The sequence below is a fragment of the Panicum hallii genome, chromosome 3, assembly GCF_002211085.1.
Source record: "Panicum hallii strain FIL2 chromosome 3, PHallii_v3.1, whole genome shotgun sequence".
In the NCBI taxonomy this organism is placed as follows: Eukaryota; Viridiplantae; Streptophyta; class Magnoliopsida; order Poales; family Poaceae; genus Panicum; species Panicum hallii.
Window position 1 is genome coordinate 11920273 of NC_038044.1, and position 22783 is coordinate 11943055.

The following is a 22783-nucleotide window of genomic DNA, read 5'->3' on the forward strand; positions in this document are numbered from 1 at the left end:
TTGGCCAGACCGCAGAACATCGGCAGCAAACCCGTTTACCGCTCGGGCACCCTTTGGACTTTGGTACGCGAAGCGCGGCCACCCAGCGGGCCCCACACCCCCGTCCACAAACATTCCGCCGAGGCCACAGAAGATCCGGGGCCAGTTCTACGATCTCTCTCATCGCACGAACGAACAGCCACCCCGCCGGGAGATTCACAACGCGCACGCACGAAATCCACACCGCTCCAAGAACAAATCCACATCATTGCCTCCCCCAACCCCCCCTTTCCTTCTTGGCCTTGCCTGAGCCTGACGCCTCCCGCCCGCATCGAGTCGAGAAAGAAAAAGGATAACAGCAGCGGGGAACGGAAGAGCATCAAACGCCACCAGCGGCAGAAGCAGCAGCAGCAAAGGCAATAATAAAAGTCGGAGGCATCAAATCGAAAAGGTTTTTATTAGCATGGAAGCGATCCAAACCCTGACCAATTCGGGCCGAGCAGCAGGCGGAGGAGTTGCATCTGTGGCCTCCCCTGTTGCTCCTCCTCCCGGTCTCTATTGCTATCCGCTTTTGCGCCGCGGCGCGTCCACCGATACTGTTCTTCGCGTTCTCGGTATTATTGCTGCGGGTGGAATTCGCGGCGCGGATCGAGCCGCGGCGCATCGGGCGGGCCTCGCCCCGGCCCCGTTCCCACCCTCGGCTGCTGCTGCTCCTCCTGCTCGTGTATTTATCGCGGAGGAGGAGATCGCAGGCGCGTGTGGTTAGGTTTGTTGTTTTGTGCTTCTGGTGTTCGCGTTCGTGTTTGGCCGGCTGGAGGCGGCGGGGTCGGCGAATCTAGGGTTTCGGTCGCCGGGGATGGAGTCGTCCGGCGATGGGGGCGACGAGGGCGCCGGGGCGCCGTCGGCGGCGGGGATGGGGAGCCCCGGCCCGGCGTCGGCCCCCGCGGCCGTCGCCGGCGGGAGTAGCGGAGCGGGTGCGTCTGGATCCGGGGGGAAGCCGCCGGTGAAGCGCGTCATGAAGACGCCCTACCAGTTGGAGGTCCTCGAGAGGACCTATACAGGTTCGTCGGCTGCTCAGGAATCTGAATGTTTTGGATTTGTTTTTGCGAGCTGTCGATCGGAATTGTGCGCTTGCTTTTCATGGGGATTTGATTTGCCTTGTGTTGTGTTGGTGCAGAGGACTCGTACCCAAACGAGACGAAGCGGGCGGAGCTGTCGGTGCAGTTGGGGCTCACAGACAGGCAGCTGCAGATGTGGTTCTGCCATCGCCGGCTCAAGGACCGGAAACCTCCGGCCAAAAGGCAGCAGCGGGATGAGGAGGTCACCATGCCAGTCATCGCTCCACCGCCCGTCCTTCCGCCCCCATTGCCACCCAGCGAGATAATGGTGGGGACTGTTGGGGCTTATGGTGAGCAGATGCTGCCGTACTCCAGGAGAGGGCCTGGCCGGTCATCCGCTGTGCCTAGGATATCTGTGCCGGAGATTGGGAGCAGATACTATGAGCCACCACCGGTCATTCTGCCTCACATGGCAGCGGTGCACCTTACACAAGCTGAGCACCGGGTGATTGATTCTGTGGAAGCATCGATAGGGGAACCGCTAAGGGAGGATGGGCCAGTGCTTGGTATTGAGTTTGATCCACTTCCTCCTGGTGCATTTGGTGCGCCTATTGGTGAGAAACTGAGAACCTTATTCACATGATGCTTCTACATTATATTAATTTGATTAGTGCCGTAATAATTTGTTTTTGTTGATACCATACCTCCTTCGCTTTTTGTTTGAGTCTGTAAATTTATGATACATGTTTGAGTCCAAATACAGTCCTATTGTTTTGACCTCTCTACACCACTTCCTGTCATCCCAATACGTCTAATGTTAAATGTAATGGATATAAACTCTCATTTATATTCTTGGAGTTTTGGAAAGTTCTTGCCCGGATTGTTTTGTACTGTCTGAATTGATGCCAATATGTCTCATCATGGAATCATGATTATATTATGCTGACTTGTTTTCTGCTATTTATTTTCTATGTCTTGGAGCAGTTCCAGAGCAACCGAAGCAGCCCTATCGATCTTATGAAAGCAAGATGTTTTCTGGGCATGATGCTAAGCCCTTGAAGGTATGCTGACCGTTCTTTTTCCTTGTGACAGCTTCATGCACCTCTTGTCTTTGATTAGACGGATAAGTGTAATTCCGCAGTCCGTAATTCAAGGCTGTGTAATCGCGTTTGGTTCTCTCATATACATATAGTGTGGTACTCCATTCATGCGCTGCCTAGTTACACGTTTATTCCTTTCATGCATATCGTTGAATTGAAGGGAATATCATGATTGCATGAGACTATCAGAGACATCATGTGTGCATGCCTGTTCATAGAGCCTCATAAGCATTTTTGAGTCTCTTTCTGCACATTTTTTTAATGATCATATCATACTTTTTCATACCTCATGAGTTTACATTGTTTGGAGTTTTTTTTGTTTCTCCTATTCATGATTTCTCTGCTTGTCTACTGATTTTATTCTGACGAGATTAATGTTTTCTTAAATAACCAAATCATGATCACTTTAAATGTTTTCCTCTTGTAGGCATCAGCATTTTTGCCTACCATAGACCCTTTGCTTCCAAATACAGTTACTGGGAAACGGAAGTCCTTGGTTGGGTCGTCTTCTCATCTTGGTTCACAGGCAGTACATGAATACCAGTTTCTTCCTGAGCAGCCAAGTGATATATATGAGAGGGCAAGCCAGTCGCGCTACTATGATGCTCCAACAGAGGTGTCAAATTCGAGGATAGCTTCTCTGTCTACGGGATCACGTTTTCTCCATGGAGCTGAGCAGGCACCCAGCTATTCGTTTCACGGTCAATTATCTGCTTCTAGCCATTTAGCTCAACATGGCAGATCACCCATTCTATCAGGATCAGCAGATCATGAGGGGGCTCTGTCAAATATTAATGTTGGCCCAACTCCAATCCATGGCCAATTTGGCATTCCTCAAGTTGCTGGGTTTGAGAACTCCCATGCATCCTCTGAAAGAATGGGTTATCATGATGAAGATACCTATCGTGTGGACAGAAAGCGCAAGGTAAACACTCCCTGCATTTCTGGATGTATTCTTTTTCTTTTTCAGTTTATTGATATATGATCTCTATCTAACACTACTTCAGCATAATGAGGAAGCTAAGATTGCGAGGGAAGTTGAGGCACATGAAAAACGAATCAGAAAGGAGCTTGAGAAGCAAGATCTGCTGAACAGAAAGGTCTTCCTTAGTTACATTTTAAAGTTCACTCATACCTTTCATGGTGCCTTATTAATTCTTTTTTTTTCATATTTTTGCAGAGAGAAGAACAAATGCGGAGGGAAACAGAGAGACATGATCGTGAAAGACGCAAAGAAGAGGAGAGGATGATGCGTGAAAGGCAAAGGGAAGAAGAGAGATTCCAAAAGGAACAAAGGCGTGAACACAAGCGCATGGAGAAGTTTATGCAGAAACAATCCATAAGAGTATGTTTGCTAGTTTCTGCAATCTATATTTGTAATACAAATTGAATAAGCTGCACACCTTGGAATATAGGACACTGGCATTGTTTAGTTTACAGTTTGTTATATGCACAGGCTGAGAAACTAAGACAAAAGGAGGAGCTTCGAAGGGAGAAAGAGGCTGCAAGGCAGAAGGCTGCTAATGAGAGGGCTACTGCACGTAGAATCGCGCGAGAGTATATGGAACTGATGGAAGATGAGCGCTTAGAACTATTAGAACTGGCCTGTCGTAGTAAAGGGTTGCCCTCGATGCTTTCTCTTGATAGTGACACATTACAGCAACTTGATTCATTTAGAGGTACGCTCCATATTTATTGAAATATGCTTCTGAGCAGTGTATATTGCTTGACACAATATAAGAAATTTTGATTGTCCTGTTTGCAGGAATGCTGGGACAATTTCCTCCTGAAACTGTGAGACTGAAGGTGCCATTTTCAATAAAACCATGGGCAGCTTCGGAGGATAACATTGGAAACCTTTTGATGGTAACTCCTGATATTTAGAATGTACCTTTTCCTTAAAATTCTTCCGTGACAATGAGAGGTTATGAAAAGCTTTATGATTGTCGCTGACTCGCTGTACCCTGTTCTGTAAAAAGAAGTACTCCATCCGAAATATAGACGAGCACACATTTTAAGATTCAAATATTATAGTATTTGACCAACAATTAGCCACATGTAATGTAAACTTTGTTTTGCAAAAATAATATCATTGGATTGATGCTTAAAAGTACGTTTGTATGGTTATGATTTTGTTGCCACAAGCATTATAGTATAGGAGGAAAGAGTCAGTCTAGTTTTGAAGACCGTGCCAAGTTAGGTTGCGCCATATATTTTGGGACAAAGAGCAGTACCTCCCTTCCTAGATTATTCAGTGGACAGAAACCAGAAAACAAGTTTAATAAGGCCTACTGATGTCTCTGTTTTGTCCTTTAGAAAGTTTCTTATTCTGTTGCTGTAGTTTAGTTATTCTGTTAACTGTCATTTATGTTCTACTGAATCATGTGTTAATGAATGATCCTCTGCATTTGTTCACTACTTTTATTTGTGGATTTTCCTATCCTGCTACTGCATCCTGGATTTACATATCTTCAATGTGTATCACATTTTAGAATTTATTCATTAATGTTTTTAACAGAAGGTGTTGTTAATGGAATTCAGGTTTGGAGGTTCTTTATCACCTTCGCTGATGTTCTTGGGCTTCCATCGTTCACATTGGATGAGTTCCTGCAGGCTCTTCATGATTATGTGAGTTCTAGATATAGTCTGTCATGTTGAAAGGTAGTCTTGATATGATGACATGATGCTGGTTCTTTGTGATACCATGACAACTAGGACATAACATGGTCCTAGGCCTTTTCATTACAGTGTCTACTTGTTTCTTTGAGTAATGATATTGGGATATTATGGTGTCAATTGTCAAATGCACTGTCACATTTGACATACCTTACGTGTCGTTTTCATGTGTATAGATAAACTTCTTAAGCATGCTAAATAGACTAAACAAAAAATTGCTTGTCTGTTGTCATTCATGGATTTTAGATGTGTGCCATAATCAATTCTAAACTTCTATTGTTATTCATTCGATAGGATTCTAGGTTCCTAGGGGAGTTGCATGTTGCTCTGCTGAAATCTATCATAAAAGATATTGAGGATGTTGCCCGGACTCCTTCAGTTGCTTTGGGTGTAAATCAGAGCAGTTCTGCTAATCCTGGAGGTGGTCACCCACAAATCGTTGAAGGGGTATGTGTGCACTCCTGATTCTCTAAAACATAGATTTTTGTTCTGTTGAAGGCCAATATTGTTTTTTTATAAAAGAATCATTTCTTGTTTCTTAATGCTAGGCATATGCTTGGGGCTTCAACATACTTAACTGGCAGCACCACTTGAACGTTCTTACATGGCCTGAAATATTGCGCCAATTTGGTTTATGTGCTGGTTTCGGGCCTCAGTTAAAGAAAAGGAATGCTGAAACTGTATATTACCGCGACGATAATGAGGTATTGATTATTGACAGTTTACAATGTGAACCTTATGATAGTTTGACAGTTATATATATTCATGTGCAGTAATATATATTTCGATGAGTATTTATTGCATGGTCCATACTCCCACCATTATTTTTTACTTGTCGCTTCAGACAGTGACATTTCCATACACACCTTTGACCATTACCTTTTCTACATTATACATTAGTAAAATATATTAAACATGTACTGGTCAAAGTTTATCAAGTTAGCGTATGCATTCTTAAACGTTGTCTATTTGAGAACAGAGGGGGAGGGCGGGGAGCAATAGTTGTTGCATTACTTTTTGCAAGATTCACAATGCTCAACTAGTTAGGCATCTGGAGTTATCATGTTGAAGGACATTATGAAATTGTGCGGAGGCGAAATATTATAAATGTATATAATAAAGTTACTGAAATATTGCTATCTGTCTTATTTTACTGCTTTACGTGTTAGTTTTTTTTCATTGAAACATGAGAAAGCTTCCAGGTGTAGTTAGCATGTCTGCCTGAACTGATAAGCAGACAAGCCTTAAACGGCTAAAATGTGATTGAAAGGGTAATTGGCCAATAGCGCTAGCATTTGCTAGGAATCTAGAATAATTTTATGAACTGATGTTTACTGTAGACACCTTACTGTTCTGAGTCTTAAAGTTGACTAGAATCCGATATTGGTGGCCTTTAAATTTTGGTTCTGAAATGGGCTTGTTGACACTTACTTGCCACTGCAGGGATATGGTAAGAAAGGTGTTGGGTTAATTTACTCAAAACTTAGATGCAAATCTTGAAGTAGAGTTGTATGTATTCCATTCATGACAATTCAACGAAGTATGGCTGCATATTTGCAGCAGGCTTGTTTTTTGAACTGTTTCCTTTTGCTGTTCATGTAAACAAGAGGGAATTCTCCCAAAATATCTAATAAATTCTTTGTATCTTTTTTTCCGAAAGGGACGTGATGGTGCAGATGTTATTTCCACTCTGCGAAATGGTTCGGCGGCTGTGAGTGCTGCCGCTTTGATGAAAGAAAGAGGGTATACCAACCGTCGCAGGTCACGACACCGTCTGACACCTGGAACTGTAAAATTTGCTGCTTTCCATGTATTATCACTTGAAGGGAGCAAAGGTCTCACAATACTGGAAGTTGCAGAAAAGATCCAGGTATATCCACTTAAAACAAATTTCTAAATTACACAGACCTGTTATTTCTAACGAAACTTATATTGGTTTATATCCTTTTTTTCTATTCAGAAATCTGGACTGAGAGACCTTACAACAAGCAAGACACCAGAGGCTTCTATATCTGCAGCATTGTCAAGAGACACTAAGCTTTTTGAAAGAACGGCACCTTCAACATATTGTGTTAAAACTCCTTACAGAAAGGACCCAGCTGACTCTGAGGCTGTGTTGTCAGCAGCACGTGAAAAAATCAGGGTGTTTCAGAATGCACTTTCGGAGTGTGAAGAAGTGGAGAAGGATGTGGACGAGGCTGAGAGGGATGAGGATTCCGAATGTGATGACGCTGACGATGATGCTGATGGTGATGACATGAATATTGATGACAAGGATGCCAAATCTCCCCTAGTTAGAGCTCAAGATGGTGCACCGGTTACAGTAGTTTGTGACGTAAAGAAAGAATCAAAAGAATCAAATAGTGTGGTTAACACATTAGCACCACAAATCCCGCAGACTAAATCCAGTGAAAGTGTCTCATTGCATACTTTTGACACTAAAGCAAGTACTTCAACTGATCCAGCGGTTGGAGATGATGCTAAATACACTGAGATAGATGAAAGTAACCAAGGAGAATCCTGGGTACAGGGGCTAGCTGAAGGTGACTACTGTGACCTTAGTGTGGATGAACGCCTCAATGCGTTGGTTGCGCTTATTGGTGTTGCCACTGAAGGAAATTCTATCCGTGCAATTCTGGAGGTAATGGTCCTATTGTATTTTTTTTTATCTTAATATTTTCCCATTGAACAGCATCTGAACAAGAGACTTTACAGGAACGTCTAGAAGCAGCAAGTGCTTTAAAAAAACAAATGTGGGCTGAGGCACAACTTGATAAAAGGCGTACAAGGGAGGACTTCACCAGTAAGACACAATATGATTCTTGTGTGGGTTTGAAGGTTGACACAGATCGAGAAAATAATGCTGCTGAGAGTACCCTTACGCCAGTGCATAACCCTATTAAAAACAATGATGGAAATGCCAGTGCGGCGAATAATGATTTGCTTGTTGATAAGCAGAATCAGCTTATTACAGGCGATATAGCTCATCAGCAGAATGGTGTAAGCCGAGAATCGAGTATTAATCCAGAAAGCTTGTCTGTTCAGCAATATGCTTCATCTGAGAAAACTCGATCTCAGTTGAAATCCTACATAGGTCACAAGGCAGAACAGCTTTATGTTTACAGATCGCTACCCCTTGGACAAGATCGGAGGCGCAACCGATATTGGCAGTTTTCTGCATCTTCGTCGTCCTATGACCCTGGTTCTGGAAGAATCTTTTTTGAATCTAGAGATGGATACTGGAGGGTCATTGACTCAGCTGAGGTAGTTTATCCTAAAAAATTCTTAGTTGAATTTCATCATTTAATATTTTCAATAGGAGCTTGAAAATAGAGTAATTCAACTGGTGATTATTGTTCTTTCAATGAGCTAATTGTTAATTGGTTTATCTTTTATGTAACCTGTGGAAAGTATCTCATAGGAGCTAACCTGAAAATAGGAGAATGAGAACTCCAATCTCAGGCACTAGATCAGCTTTGAATAATGAGGATTATGGTTTTTTCCCCATATCACTAGAAGGTCAGAGGTGATAGCATTGATGTTGGATTATTTGGGGGGCATGGTATTTGATAGCTGGCATGGGCCATCAATATTTTCAGTTGAAATGCGTAACACCGTAGTTGTCAACTTCTAATTATCCTATTTTAAGTTTGTTTCTTATTTGGTAGTGTTTTGGCTGGTCTATTAATTGTCTGACCTAGTGTCTGATTCCTTCTTGTGTGTCCTTCAAGATTACTGTGCATAGTGTTTTAGGGTTTGAGCAGCAACTTTGTATTTCTCGTACATAAACTAGATAGTAACTAGTAAATTGATTAATGAACATTATATTTCGTCGTTATATAGCGGTTGGACATTAAGTTGTTAGCCTCTACTACATGGCATACAGATCAGGTTGTGCTGATATTGTGATATATTAACATGATTCCGGATTAAAAATGCAGGCATTTGAAGCTTTGGTAGCCTCCCTTAATACTCGTGGCATCCGGGAGTCACATCTGCACTCAATGTTGCAAAGTATTGAGCCAACCTTTAAGGAAGCTGTTGAGAGGAAAAGGTGTTCCACTTTAGAACAGCCAGCTGGGCGGATTTTGAAAAATGGAAGTAATGAGATAATAAGTCCAAATTGCGGCAATGAGTTTGGAAGTCCGTGCAGTACCCTTTCTGGTGTTGCTTCTGATAATCTTATGGCACACTCAGATACTTTCAAGATAGAGCTTGGGCGTAACGAAGCCGAGAAGATTGCTATCTTGAAAAGGGCTTATGTGTTTGTGAAATGGATGTGGAGGGAGTGCTACATTCACCAATCTACATATGCCATGAAATATGGAAAGAAGCGGTACCCTGAGTTGATTCAATCTTGTGACTATTGCTACCAGATTTACTTAACTGAAGAAAGGCACTGTTCTTCTTGCCACAAGACGTTCAAACCCATTCATAATTTCTTGGAGCACTCATCACAATGTGAAGAAAAACAGAGAACAGATCCTAATTGGAAGATGCATATTGTGGACCATTCTGTGCCCATAGGATTAAGATTGCTGAAACTGCTCTTAGCTACCATTGAGGTATAGTAGCATTTTTTTTATCATTGAAATCTACTTTGTTTGTTTCAAAAAATTGCTGTTTGTGTGATTCGTTGCATTGTGTATTACAGGCTTCAGTACCAGCAGAAGCTCTCCAACCATTTTGGACGGATGGGTATCGAAAATCTTGGGGTGCGAAGTTGTACTCTGCGTCGTCTGCTGAAGAAGTCTTGCAGGTTTCATAAATCCCCCCCCCCCCAACCCCACACACAGACACACATTTATTGAAATACACCCAGTAGTTTTTTTTGTTTGCTATAGATATATTACCTTAAGCTTTGACTGTATTGACAGTAGCAACAATATCAGGATAGGTATAAGTCGCCTGAGTCTTTTGTACTGTTTGACCTCCAGCAAGTTGTGTACCACTTTAATTCTAGCACTTCCTTATTGGAGATGGTTGCTTATGAGCTGTTAACTTGAATTACTTTAATGTTAGAGGAGATTGGCATAGTTTAAAAAAAGTTTGTAATTTATCAGCAAACTTAATATCTATTTTATGTGCCTACCTAAATTCTGCCATGTCATATTTATGCAGATGCTTACTATGCTGGAAGGTGCAATAAAGCGAGATTACTTGTCATCTAACTTCGAAACAACAACTGAGTTGCTTAATTCGAACACACAAGATACTAATCAGAATTCTGTTGCACGTTCTGGATCTGCTACTGTACTTCCATGGGTTCCTGATACTACTGCTGCTGTTGCCTTAAGATTGTTAGATTTGGATTCTTCTATATCATACACATTTCATCCAAAAGCGGCATCAAATAAGGATCGAGAAGCTGGAGATTTCATGGTGAGCCTTATATGTTGTTATTATTTCATCTAAAAACTGTAGTGGTGTTTACTTCACATGTGGGTATTTTGATGCATTTGAGTTTCTATATCTGGATTAATGATATAAAGTGTTGGGTGTCTCTGTTGAGCTAGGTTGTGTAACTGTCCTTTTGTTCTGTGCAGAATCTTCCACCGAGGTATCCTGCTATTAGGAACAAACAAGAAATAGAACACTTCGGAGCTATTGGTTTTGACCAACAAGATGGAATGCTGCTAGCTAACAGCAATGGTCGTAGAGGTCGTGGACGTGGAAGTCGAGGAGGTAGCAGGGGAGGTAGATCCCGTAGTCGTGGTGGCAAGGTTCCTAGAGGTATTAGCAGCTCTTCCAGAATTCAGTTCAGGGATGACAACAATATTTCATATGAGAAAGGCCCTCTGAAGATTGCGAAGAATACCCGTGGGCGTGGCCGTGGGCGTGGCCGTGGCCGGGGGCGTGGCCGTGGCCGCGGACTTCGAACAGTTAGACCTCGCCAACCATCTGAGCTTGGCACTAGATCAATTCCAAAGGCAAACTTATTGGGAAGCTTTAGCATGTTAAGTAAGGCAAATCGTTCTGGAACGGTGCATTCTCCTGAGAGCTCAGGCGCAGAAGAATGGGCCTTGGAGAGAAGAGAGTATGTTGAAGATGATGACAACAATTCGGTATCTCAATCCGATGAATCAGAAGAAAATGAGAATGGTGAGCCCATGAATGAGGAATATGATGATGAGCAGGTCCCAGGTTATCGAAGGGACAATTCTGAGTCCAGCCCCCTACAGATGATGGATGATGGAAGCGAGGATAATGATGAGGATGCTGAAGGAGATGAAGAGGGTGATGATGGAGAGGACTATGAAGCGGAAGACCCTGTTGGTGACGACGACGATGATGTCGATATGGGAGGGGATGGTGAAATTGGTGATGAGGATGACGACGACGATGATGGTGGAGATGGAGTGGCAAATGCAGATGTGGATGAAGGCGGTACTTCATATTCTTCAGAGTATAGCGAATGATGTCGAGTATTGAAAAAAATTGCCCGGGCAGTAAATGATGTAAATTGTAGGCTTGAAGCACCTCCGCTACCATCAACGCAACTGCTGAATTAGAAACTATTGAAGAGGCAGCCTGCCTGGTTTTGTTGTTGGGGCTTGTTGTTAGTCTATGACTTAGGAGGTCATTCTCTGTGTATACGACAGATCAAAGTTTTTTCTAAAAAAAGTGCTGCATTTAGCTGCTTCTGTTGTGGTATTCATTGTTGTTTTGAATGTGTTCCCAGCGATCGTATGTCAGAAAAATAAACTAAGAGAAAATTGATGGGCGGCCGCTGTGACCCAATGCGACTCCCGGATGTGAAGCCCAATAGATGCCCATTTTGGCGGCTTTTCCAAACCTCCTAGAACGTCATCTTGACAGGCCCACCGAACCTGCGCGCGCACGTGTCCGTCTGAAGTGAGAGCTCCGCGCGGACCGAGATAACGCGCGCACCCTCGTGCACCTTCCAGAAGCTTCCACACCCGTCTCCAGTCTCCTCTTCCCTCCCCCTCTCTCCAGACGCTTCTCTCTTCCCCTTTTCTCTCCCTCTTCTCCTGCCCTCTCCGTCCCCGTACCACCAAACCTGTCTTAGCAGCACCCAGTAACAGCAACACGACGAGAACGCGTAAACGAGGGAGAGCCTCCCGCGATTACGAAGAGCACAGGCACGCCGAAGCAGCGAAGCGCCGAGGAAGGAAGGGAGCAACAGCCATGGGGCTCGACTACTACAAGATCCTGGGCGTCGACAAGGGCGCCACCGACGACGACCTCAAGAAGGCCTACCGCAAGCTCGCCATGAAGTGGCACCCCGACAAGAACCCCAACAACAAGAAGGAGGCCGAGAACAAGTTCAAGCAGATCTCGGAAGCATACGAGGTAAGCGTCCTGAGGAGATCCATGACGGATTCGTAATTTCGTGTCGCGAGCCTGTCCAGTCGAGTCCGGTAATGTAGTGACGCGCCCTTGATGCTCCGTGCTGCGACAGGTCCTGAGCGACCCTCAGAAGCGCGCGGTGTACGACCAGTACGGCGAGGAGGGGCTGAAGGGGCAGGTGCCGCCGCCTGGCGCCGGCGGGGCGGGCCCCGGGGGTGCCACCTTCTTCTCCACGGGCGGCGACGGGCCGACGATGTTCCGGTTCAACCCGCGCAACGCTGAGGACATCTTCGCGGAGTTCTTCGGCGGGTCCAGCCCCTTCGGCGGCATGGGCGGCGGCGGCGGAATGGGGGGAGGAATGCCCGGCATGCGGACCGGTGGGACGAGGTTCTCCTCGTCCATCTTTGGGGACGATATATTCGGCTCGGCGTTCGGCGGCGGCCCCGACGGGCACGGCATGCACACCGGCGGGCGGGCGGTGAAGGCGCCCGCGATCGAGCGAAAGCTACCGTGCAGCCTCGAGGAGCTGTACAAGGGCACCACCAAGAAGATGAAGATTTCCAGGGAAATCGCTGATGCCAGTGGGTAAGTGAAACTGTCCCAATTTAATCAGGATAAAATCATCGGTGGTTAGATTTATCTGCTGGTCCATTTCTGCTCTAGATTTCGAATTGAGCTTGCACGAATGTGCGGTAGACGTAGACTCCTTGAAACTGTTTAATTTAGTGAATAATTGCCATTTATATCAGTTTGCCATTGATAAGGGCTTCTTAAGCTAAACTGAGCTACATCTAACCATAGTAGTAGTGCATTAGTCACATGGGAAGCTCGTTGGTCGTCTATCACCTTTCTGTTTGTGGGAATCAAAAACTTTTGGGATCAGCTTTTTGCTTCTAGAAATAAATAACTTAGTTTTCAATCACCATCTTGGAGGTGGATTAACGTCCAACTACTTATTGTTTGAGCTTTTAGTATTGGTTGTTCGGTCGGAATGGTTGAATTGATTGCATTTTGTGTCAATCTGCTTGGTCTATCAGTCCATGAGCTCCACAAAACAAGAAAGCTGAGCTCCATTTACTGTTTGTACTGAACACCGCTGCTGATCGTCGTGCGCAGGAAGACGATCCCGGTCGAGGAGATCCTGACGATCGACGTGAAGCCCGGGTGGAAGAAGGGCACCAAGATCACGTTCCCGGAGAAGGGCAACGAGACGCCCAACACGATCCCGGCCGACCTCGTCTTCATCATCGACGAGAAGCCGCACCCGGTGTTCACCCGCGACGGCAACGACCTGGTGGTGACGCAGAAGATCCCGCTGGCCGAGGCCCTAACGGGGTACACCGCGCACCTGACGACGCTGGACGGGCGCAGCCTGACGGTGCCCATCACCTCCGTGATCCACCCGGGGTACGAGGAGGTGGTGCGCGGCGAGGGCATGCCGATCCCCAAGGACCCGTCGAGGAAGGGCAACCTCCGGATCAAGTTCGACATCAAGTTCCCGTCGAGGCTCACGGCCGACCAGAAGTCCGGCGTCAAGAGGCTGCTCGGGCAGTAGAGAGCGAGCGAGCGGTTGCGCAGAGGCGGTGCTCTGTTCTGTGTCAAGACTTATTCGTTTTGGTTGGACTGGAGACGGTGCGCAGCGCAGGGACGGGTTGAGGGTGCATAGGATTCCTTGTACAATCTTCCAGATTGGTGTTTGTTGACTGGTCCATGTCGTGGCGACTTGCAATGGTGGGACGGAATAATCGTTGAGCACATAGATTATATGTACCTGCTGCAAGAGTTGGTTGGAATGGTAATAGTAGTATGTTAAGCGGTATGGGAATTTGAAGTGCAAGAAGAGTTGGTATTGCAGTTTGCTTCCAGTGTGCAATGCCAACGATGCGACACGTAATTTCTCATCAGAAAGAAGACGAATCATAGCCTGAAAGCTAGTCACTTGCTTTGATCACTGAATTTAAAGTTTGAAGAAACTGGCCAAAATAAAAGCCGCAGATTTAGTGACCCAAAATTTGGCTATGCCCTTGGTGGTAAGGTACACATTCATAAACTTCCGTTTCAATTTCAGCAAAACCAGACGGCCATGTCCAGGCCGCTGCCACTTCGTGCGTTAGCATTGTTGGTTCCGGGCTCCGGCGGGTGGGAGAGGGTGTCATGTCGGATCTTGGGCCTCTGGCGCCCGCCGACGCGCTCAAGTACGCAAGCACACGCCCACACGGGCGCACGGCCATATCCCAGCGATCTGGTACCCACCGCCGCTGCCGACCAAACGATAGCCACGCCCTGCCTGAGCCCTACGTCTCCCCGCACGCTCGCCGCACCTGCGCCCTCGACGGGCCACCGCCAACTTCCCCTCCGTCTTCGCCGACGCGGTGTCACGGTCACCGAGATTTACAGCGCGCGGGCCCCAGCGAATTCACGTTTCCCCGGCGTACGCAGCCCACGCGGTTTCCTTCCTCCCTCCTCCCACGCGGGGGCCCGCCGCGGCCCAACAGGTTCCGCGCCACGTCGCCACCGCGCGGACGTGCCGTCCGCCCGCCTCGCCCCACCACGTCATCCGCAGCGAAATTTTACGGGCAGAGTGGTAAACACGGCGGGTCAGTGGGCGACGACCGGCTCTGCTCTGCTCTCACCGCGCGGGGCGCTGACGGCGACCGCGGGCCGGATAATAAAAAGGCAGCGGCGCCGCGTTCCCCGCTCCTCTCTCCTCCCCTCCCCTCTCCGCATCTCACCTCCCGATAAGAAGAGAGAAGCTCCTCCAGTCCTCCTCCTTCCCGCACCTCCCGCCTCGGCTCCTCTTCTCGGCGGGAACCAGCGAGCTCCGATTCGAGTGCTCCCGCACGCCGTGGGAGGCCGCGCGGAGTCGAGGAGAGGAGAGGCGCGCGGAGCTGCTACCGCCGCCGCCGCAGGAGGAGGAGGAGGAGGGGCGGCGAAGGAAGAGGAGCCGTATCTATCCCGCCCACGCCGGACCGATGGACTCGGAGCACTGGATCTCGCGCCTGGCCGCCGCGAAGCGCTTCTACGCGGCGCAGCTCGGACACAGCGGTGCGGCGACCGCGCTCCCCCTGGAACTTCCGCTTCGTGCTTGGGGCTTGCTTTTCTGATCGCCTGGCCCGGGGCTTTGGTTTGGTGGATGCAGATCGGGCGGGGATGGAGGAGCTGGACATGGACGAGGAGGTGAGGCCCGAGTTCGCCTGCCCCTTCTGCTACGAGGACCACGACGTCGCCTCCCTCTGCGCGCACCTCGAGGAGGAACACCCGTTCGAGCCCCACGCCGCGGTGAGCGTCGACACGACCACTGGCTTTAATCGGAGCTGTGTTTGATTTCCTCCGCTGGGTGGAGGGGATGAAGTTTGTGCTTCGATTTGAGTGGTTGACCTGGGGATTGAGCTCGTGCTAGTAGACTAGGGCGTTGTAGGGGTCTAGGGGAAGCTGCTTGGTTAATTAGGGACTGGAACCTAGCAGCTTGAGGGCGTTGACCTGAAGAACTGGAGAGTTTTTTTTTATCTCGTCGACGCCAGAGTAGTAGTAGATAGATTGTATGTCTTGATGACCATGTTAATTGCAGAAAGCCAGTAAACATTGGTCTGGCTAGGTGATACTATCATACTAGAACGCTGCGATATGTATACCAAAAGTAGAATTAGTGTATTGTCTCTGCTCGAAGATAGAATTAGTGTATTGGCTCTGCTCAAAGGTAGCATTAGTGTATTGGCTCGGCTCAAAGGTAGCATTAGTGTATTGGCTCTGCTCAAAGGTAGCATTGGTGTATTGGCTCTGGTCAAAGATAGAATAAGTGTATTGTCTCTGCTCATTCATTGGTGTTATAAGCCATAGGCTTGAGTACCTGCCGACAGAACAACCATGGACTAAAAGCCTGCAAGAATAAAGTTCTGCAAATAGGCATTTGAAGTAGATTGGAGTACCCAGAATTCGTGGGATTCTACCTTTGGACTACTGGAATGAAGCGTCAGTTTCAGGTGGAATAGTTAAATTAGACAGTTTAGGGTTATTAACTTCTACATTTCCTTAACTGACCTCATGTGCCTCTGAGGTTATATAGTGCGCTGCATATAGATTGAGGATCCTTATTCTTTGCGTCATTTGAAGTCACCGTTTGTTTATCTATTTGCTGCAGGACTTTTGTGTAAGCTAGTAGCATGAATAGAGCTCACACTTAATTATGTTCTTGCTATTATGTTGTAATGATGATTCATTTCACTGGTTGCTTCCTTACTGACTTTTCCATTGCTCATTTCAGGCTTGTCCTGTTTGCTCTGAGATGGTTACAAGGGATATGGTTAACCATATTACTATGCAACATGGATACTTGTTCAAGGTATCCTCCTGTCCCCCGAATTTAATGCATCCCTTGCTCTAGAGTTCCATAGCATAAAAATGTCTCGCTCAATTTAGAAAAAAAAACGTCCTGAAAGCTCATTCAAGTTTTGAACACCTACAGAATCGTCGCCGGTTGCGCAGATTCATTATTCCAGGCAGCCAAGCCCTTTCTTTGCTGAGCCGAGATCTACGGGAAGCCCATTTGCAGGTGCTTCTAGGAGGTGGGCATAGGTCAAGCAACAATAACACCACCACAAATATCTCAGCTGACCCTCTTCTGTCATCATTCGGCCTTAGCTTCCCAACATCAGATGCAGAGCAAACATCAAAGTCAACTAATTCTGCTCCTGATGATGCTACCATGATAAAAGAGATTCCCTCTCAGGCACGGAAGTTAAGGTATGTTATAACATTCATGCAAAAGAAACACTGCTGTTTGGCATGACTTATTTTGGCTTCAGCTTCATCTGTTTCACTCAAATCAAGACACTGTAGCGTGAAGCTGTTTTATAAGCCCGTGCTAAAATGAACTAGAAGCCGGGTGAAGCCAGTTTTTTTGGCTTCACCGGCTTTGGCTTCACTAGTGAAGCCGTTTTGGGTGAAGCCATGCCTAACGGCCCTAGATACATCCTAGTTGATGGTTAGGGCACAGTTAAGGTTAAGTACTTAAGCTGATTCGGCCTTAGCTTCCTAACCATATCCCTTTCCCGCAATTTTGCAAACCCATACTCTTCTAATTACTTTTTGGAGTAGTTTAGTGTCTGTATCTGAATGGTGTTGAATGGTCTAGTCTAACCATGGACATCTGAGCCAATAGTTCTAGATTGCTCAACTTTTCCTATGATGAAAGCCTTGCATTGAATGAACAAAGTCTAGACCAAGTTAGTGTCATTGATACTTAAACATCACTTGTTCCAACCTACTACTTTAGAAATGCATCGCTGAAGCAGGTCTTTGTGCGATCATGGAAATTCTTGTAATAATCTTGCAATAACTTGATGAAACTTTGTACATTCAATCATCCACTTTTCCTTTTTGGTGGCACAGTATCGATTCATCCCTCACAAGTGAAGAAAGGGAGCAGAAACGGAAGCAAGCCAGCGTCAGAGCAACTTTTGTGCAGGATCTGCTGCTCTCTACTCTATTCGGGGATTAATATCAGGATGAGCTTAAGTTATCGCTGGAAGGGTGCTTTCCTGACGCAGAGCTGCGGATACTAGCCAAGTTGCTGAACGACGTAATATCGACAGAACAGGAGCGCTTCCCGGGTGCTATCCTTCATCTCTTCCAGTAAGGTGCAGAGTCGATGTGGGCATGATGTATCTTCTAAGTTACTGTATTCGGTCTCTATCTTCGGCATGTGGTGTACATGTAAGTCGCGGCTGTACTCGTACCGCTTCTGTGTCCGAACTATGAAGCATTGGTTTGTTGTACCAACATAATAATTATGTTATGCAACAGCGGATTGCAATGCACTGAACTGCACCGTCTGTGTAGGAGCAATAAACGCGATGCAAAACTGTCTAGATTTAGAGGTGAACTCCATGTGCGCAGGTGAAGCCTGAGATGAAAATCTATACACTGCCCCGTGCTATGCTTGGGCCTGGGCTCCTCTTGCCTTTGGTGTGATCTGGCGTTATCGTAAACAGAAAGTGGATTCGATCAGTTTGCTTTGGTTGGCGGCACGAGCGGCTGTCTCCCTTCTGAGAATGGTGAGCAGCATTTGTTGTGGAAGAAATGTCGGTACTCGACCCAACCCACGGCGCTCAGACGCGTAGCAGCGTGTATGTGTTTTCTCGACAAAAGACGCGGCTGGCTGGTTGGGTTTATCGTCAATGGGTCTGAAGGGAATGGCGTGGCCGCCTGTCTGAGAGGTGGAAGGAGAGTTGCTCGGATGTCGGTCTCGATCGATTATCATGACTATGTCAAAGCAAGATTCCTGTTCGTAGAAACTGCTGGAACCGGAAAGATCTTACTGAAGGAATTAGTCCAAACTGATGGTAACATCCCCACAAGCTCTCCCAAGCCAATTGAATTTAATTCAAAGCCAAGTCAGTTGAATTTAATTCAAAGTCAAGTCAATGGAATTTCGTATCCATTTTTCTCACAACTCGAATTACCGTATATCTGACCAAGCAGACAGAAGAGTTGTACACTTCACAAGAAAGCCGAAACCAACAAATTTATCACATCTTTATATTGCAAACATGCGTGTGCAAGTCAAGTTACAAGCATACATGTCCATTAAAAGGTAGGACACATGCCAACAATCATCACTTTAGCTAGCCTGAACAGTCTTATTTCATCGTGACCCTCCAGCTGGAAAAAAAATAAGCTGGTGGATACGTAATCCTGGCTGATAAAAAAGATGCCAGAGGAAATACCTGAAGATTTCCGATGATAATAAGTTACCAATACCGTGATATATCACACAAACAACTCATGAGTGCGCATGAAGGCTGATTTCATTGTTCTTGACTACCCAGACCATGTCTGCGGGGCCACCCCATGGCTAACAGAGCTCAGCCTGTCATGCAGGGGGTTATATTCTGCAGGCTGGCCTGCAGCCACCATACGGAGTGCAACGCCCTCAACTTGATCCTTCGAGTAACCCATTCGAGCAACCTTTTCAGCAATGTCCGGATGGTTCTGCACTGACTGAGGTCCCAAGTGATGAAGCACCATCGGAGCACTGCCATGTGCTTGTTGATTAAGCACAGCAACAATAGTAGCAGGATTGCTGGAAGGGCTCCCATAAGCAGTGTTGTAGGTCTGTGCACTCCCTTGTATTGTATATGGTGCCACTCCACTTGGACCAACCTTGCTTGGTTGAGGTAAAAATGAGCAATTGCCAAGCGAATGAAGCTGCTGAGGCTGACGCTGCTCCGCTAATGGAACAGAAACTGTGTTGCTTTGAACATAAATAGGAGCAACTTCATGATGCTTCCGCTGAGATGAGGAAATTGTGGAGTACGAAGGCTGCACGACCGTGCCTCCAGTGCGTGCCTCAGCGTTAGCAGATGCAGACTGATGAGGCCCATATGGAGGATATACCAGCGTAACCTGAGGTGCGCTATGAGCCTGTGGAGAAGACGTTGGCAGCTGAACCATCTGTGCTGGAACTTGCTGAATATTGGTGTACTGCTGCTGCTGTTGTACCACCTGTGGTTGTGGTTGTCTTGCTTGGGACTGAACCTGCTGACCTGTTTGATGTGGCCATTGCTGCTGTGGTTGAATGTAGAACTCTGGTGCCTGACTAGTTACCTGAGGTACCTCAACTACTGTCTGTGGCTGAGGCTTCTGGTGAAGTGGCTGCACAGATTGAGCGGTAGGTTGGAAGGGCTGGGCCTGTCTGTGCTCTATATGACTTTGGCCTTGCATACAGTACATGGTTGTTTGGTTCGAACGCTGCGTGTCTTGCTGGGTGCTCAAAGAGACTGGCACCAGTTGCTGTAAAATAAGTCCATTGCAGCTTTGGAATTGCATGGCAGGAGACTGGCCAGCGTTTACTTGGTGCAACGGCACGAGGGCAAGCTCATTTTCTCTAGTCATGAAAACTGATGGAGCAGTACCTTCACTCTTTTGTGCAGAGTCCTCGTGTACTATCTGAAGTTTGCTCATTTCTTTCTGGGTCTCTGCAAGCTCCTGCTTTTCCTGAAGGACCTGCACGGATTGCTGAACCTGCCATGAAAGTAGGTCCAGTTAATGAGTGACACTCTTAAAAAATCATAGAAAGTGACAATGAGACCATAAGTTGGATGTTATATGTTCTAAAGAAAAATGTAAAAAGAAGTGCACTACATTTCAGCTATGCAGTTTACTTTGGCGATCTGCCCACAATTTGAGAAATTCATCACACCATACTTCAGAATACATGATTTAGTTGGAAAACATGTCATCCATTCATAATTCATTACAAGCATTTTGTACGGTTCAACCTAAACCAGCACTAAGGCAAATTAGTGCCCAAACATTAGCCTGCCAGAAACAGGAGAAAGAACCTATTTACAGAAAATTCAGAAGCCAAACACTAGATGTTCATAGTTCACGATGATAATACTTCACGGTAGTGCATCATACGAGAGAGCTAAATTAAAAACAGCAAAGTAATATTTCAATGTAAAAACAAGACGTACCTCTTTCACATGCTTTTCAAGGCAACGGTAGCTAAGATTTGCTTCGCCGTGATAATCCATCACATCACTTCGTAGTTCTCCAATAGACCGTTCCAGCTTATAACAATATAACTCCAATTGCGACAGCCTACCACTGATGACTTCCAGCGAATTCAACAAGTTATCTGCTTGTTTCTTCATGCAGTTCTCTATAGCTTCTGTTACAATTTCTTTAGAAATTTTTTCTTGCTCATGGAAATTAACAAATGACATCAACAGTCTGTTCTCCTGAAAATCCTGTTTCATTGAGGAATGGAAAACATAGTAAGGCCACAAACAATGAACATATTGGTTCAGCATAAGACGAGCACATAACAGATCTGAGAAATCTAGAGCCATTCCATTAACCAATCAAGCAATACTTGCATATTTGCATAGCTGATAAGTCAGATTTGTAAATGAACTGATGCCAACATACTACATGTCAGAAAAGCAAACACAATATATGTTATGCATCGACTACTAATGAGTTCCACTGAAACGCGTGAAGACAACATCATATTTATTTCTCATGTAGCCGAGTTATAGAGAACATAAACATAGCAAGCATCACTGCATCAGGCACGTAAGAACAAATCTCTCAAGGCCAGCTACTTGCAGCCTTGCACCTCCAGCCAAACTCCCACTACTATCCGACAAGGCAACCAAAAGTAACGCGAAATCTCCACCCAAAACTTGAACGCCACAAGTCATCCATCCCTTACTCAGACGGGTCAGAATAATCAGAGAGACAACAATACAACACAACCGAGGACGAGGAGACCCAAAGCCTAAGCTGCAAAAGCGGCCAACGAACTTCCAAATCCGCAGTCTCGCACACAAGCTGCAGGCGATAATCCGCAACCGTTCACACAAATCAGAACGAGGCGCCAAGCTGCACCTCCACCCCCACCCCCCCCCCCCCCCACAACGAGTAACGACCCACACCTTCCCCATCAACAGACCACGCGCACACGAAACCTCTCGGTCAAAACACCTACTCCCCAGCGGCCAAGCCTAGACAGCACCGGGGGGGGGGGGGGGGGGGGGACGCGGAGATCTCGCGCAGATCGACGGCGAGCTGCTGTTACCTTTTGTCGGAGCGCCTGGTCGAAGGAGCAGCGCTTGGGGTCAGGCGAGAGGCCGAAGGCGCCGGAGACGGAGGCGGCGGCGGGCCGTGCCGGGGACGCCATGCGGGGCGGTGGCGGCTGCTGAAGCGGTCGGCGGTCGGCGGGCGCGCTGGCTAGGGTTTCCTCCGGTGGGCTGCGGCTGCGGCTCCGCGATGCGGTCAGAGGATTTGCAGTTGCACTGCAAGGGAAGCGACGACGAAAGGGAGGAGGCGTGGGTGGGGAGGAGTGGAAGCCAAGAGAAAAGAGGAGTAAAAGCTAAAGCAGGGTTTAAAAAAGCGGAGCAAAGCGAGGCAGGGTCGGCGAGGCGACTGGCGAGTTCCGCCCGCGGGTCGCAGGGGGGCGCCGAATAAATACGGCGGGGCGGTGCCGTGGTGGGGGGAAAGGGGAAAAAAGGAAAGGCGCGAGCGGCACGAGCGCACGGCGCCGGGGCCACGCGACCCGAGGGCGGCCGCGCGGGTCCATGCCGCCGCGTTTAATTGCACCGCACGCGAGGCGTGACGGGCTGATGGTGCTCGCCGGCGTGTTTCACGACTTCACCCTGAGCGTCTGGCGGGTGGCATTGCGGTTAGCAACACGGACACGGGAGGCCCCGCGCCCGCAGGTTCCCGCGGATCGGCTCGTATGAAAAGTTGACGTGGAAAGGAATGCCCTCGCCCATGACCGTGTCCTTCGGATCATACAATTGGACCGGCCAGGCGGCCAGTAATCGGCAAATCGTCATCTGCGGTTAGACCACGAGTTTTTAGTATTCATTAGGTGAACCCTGATCATTTCCGGCTCCCTCGGCTGCTGCGTCGATCCAGCTCGGCTGTCTCACAGCAACGAGACACGAGCATCCTAGTACTACATGCCATGCCACTGGACGAGTTCAAAATGAACAGGCAAGCTCTACTGACAGACTGGCCGATCGCCAATCGTCAGGTCAAACTCACCCCGTTGCTTATCAAAACCCAACTTGTGCTCAATCATGGACTAAAGAAGATGCACCACCACCGCACTCCATCTAAAAAGATTTTTTTTTCCGAATCCCAGAC

The 22783-nt window shown here is 47.1% G+C and overlaps 4 protein-coding genes across 4 annotated transcripts; 3 read left to right on the top strand and 1 right to left on the bottom strand.

Moving 5' to 3' along the window:
* Window positions 1-312: 312 nt before the first annotated feature.
* Window positions 313-11467, top strand: LOC112887070 (homeobox-DDT domain protein RLT2). Its single transcript, XM_025953151.1, has 18 exons — window positions 313-1040; window positions 1157-1651; window positions 2022-2098; window positions 2565-3062; window positions 3145-3237; window positions 3318-3482; window positions 3594-3816; window positions 3903-4003; window positions 4679-4765; window positions 5108-5260; window positions 5362-5517; window positions 6474-6683; window positions 6774-7454; window positions 7529-8077; window positions 8755-9378; window positions 9468-9572; window positions 9935-10195; window positions 10360-11467. The coding sequence occupies exons 1-18, from the start codon at window positions 836-838 to the stop codon at window positions 11230-11232; spliced, it is 5556 nt and encodes a 1851-aa protein (XP_025808936.1). The 5' UTR covers window positions 313-835; the 3' UTR covers window positions 11233-11467.
* A 292-nt stretch (window positions 11468-11759) lies between these two features.
* On the top strand, window positions 11760-13949 carry LOC112887072 (dnaJ homolog subfamily B member 4-like). Its single transcript, XM_025953153.1, has 3 exons — window positions 11760-12127; window positions 12237-12709; window positions 13241-13949. The coding sequence occupies exons 1-3, from the start codon at window positions 11963-11965 to the stop codon at window positions 13677-13679; spliced, it is 1077 nt and encodes a 358-aa protein (XP_025808938.1). The 5' UTR covers window positions 11760-11962; the 3' UTR covers window positions 13680-13949.
* An 871-nt stretch (window positions 13950-14820) lies between these two features.
* On the top strand, window positions 14821-18005 carry LOC112887073 (protein DEHYDRATION-INDUCED 19). Its single transcript, XM_025953154.1, has 5 exons — window positions 14821-15169; window positions 15264-15403; window positions 16386-16463; window positions 16587-16864; window positions 17513-18005. Exons 1-5 carry the CDS (start codon window positions 15097-15099, stop codon window positions 17619-17621), a joined length of 678 nt encoding a protein of 225 aa, XP_025808939.1. The 5' UTR covers window positions 14821-15096; the 3' UTR covers window positions 17622-18005.
* Window positions 18006-18631: 626 nt separating this feature from the next.
* On the bottom strand, window positions 18632-22122 carry LOC112887071. Its single transcript, XM_025953152.1, has 3 exons — window positions 21711-22122; window positions 20602-20877; window positions 18632-20146 (listed from the first exon to the last, which is right to left on the bottom strand). The coding sequence occupies exons 1-3, from the start codon at window positions 21810-21812 to the stop codon at window positions 18944-18946; spliced, it is 1581 nt and encodes a 526-aa protein (XP_025808937.1). The 5' UTR covers window positions 21813-22122; the 3' UTR covers window positions 18632-18943.
* Window positions 22123-22783: the final 661 nt, after the last annotated feature.

Coding starts and splice junctions, on each gene's coding strand:
- LOC112887070 (XM_025953151.1), top strand. CDS start 836: ATGGAGTCGTCCGGCGATGGGGGCGACGAGGGCGCCGGGGCGCCGTCG. Junction 3,483..3,593: donor TGCAGAAACAATCCATAAGA/GTATGTTTGCTA, acceptor TTATATGCACAG/GCTGAGAAACTAAGACAAAA. Junction 5,261..5,361: donor ACCCACAAATCGTTGAAGGG/GTATGTGTGCAC, acceptor TCTTAATGCTAG/GCATATGCTTGGGGCTTCAA.
- LOC112887072 (XM_025953153.1), top strand. CDS start 11,963: ATGGGGCTCGACTACTACAAGATCCTGGGCGTCGACAAGGGCGCCACC. Junction 12,128..12,236: donor AGATCTCGGAAGCATACGAG/GTAAGCGTCCTG, acceptor GTGCTGCGACAG/GTCCTGAGCGACCCTCAGAA. Junction 12,710..13,240: donor GAAATCGCTGATGCCAGTGG/GTAAGTGAAACT, acceptor CGTCGTGCGCAG/GAAGACGATCCCGGTCGAGG.
- LOC112887073 (XM_025953154.1), top strand. CDS start 15,097: ATGGACTCGGAGCACTGGATCTCGCGCCTGGCCGCCGCGAAGCGCTTC. Junction 15,170..15,263: donor GGCGCAGCTCGGACACAGCG/GTGCGGCGACCG, acceptor TGGTGGATGCAG/ATCGGGCGGGGATGGAGGAG. Junction 16,464..16,586: donor AACATGGATACTTGTTCAAG/GTATCCTCCTGT, acceptor GAACACCTACAG/AATCGTCGCCGGTTGCGCAG.
- LOC112887071 (XM_025953152.1), bottom strand. CDS start 21,812: ATGGCGTCCCCGGCACGGCCCGCCGCCGCCTCCGTCTCCGGCGCCTTC. Junction 20,878..21,710: donor ACCAGGCGCTCCGACAAAAG/GTAACAGCAGCT, acceptor TCAATGAAACAG/GATTTTCAGGAGAACAGACT. Junction 20,147..20,601: donor TTGAAAAGCATGTGAAAGAG/GTACGTCTTGTT, acceptor CTTTCATGGCAG/GTTCAGCAATCCGTGCAGGT.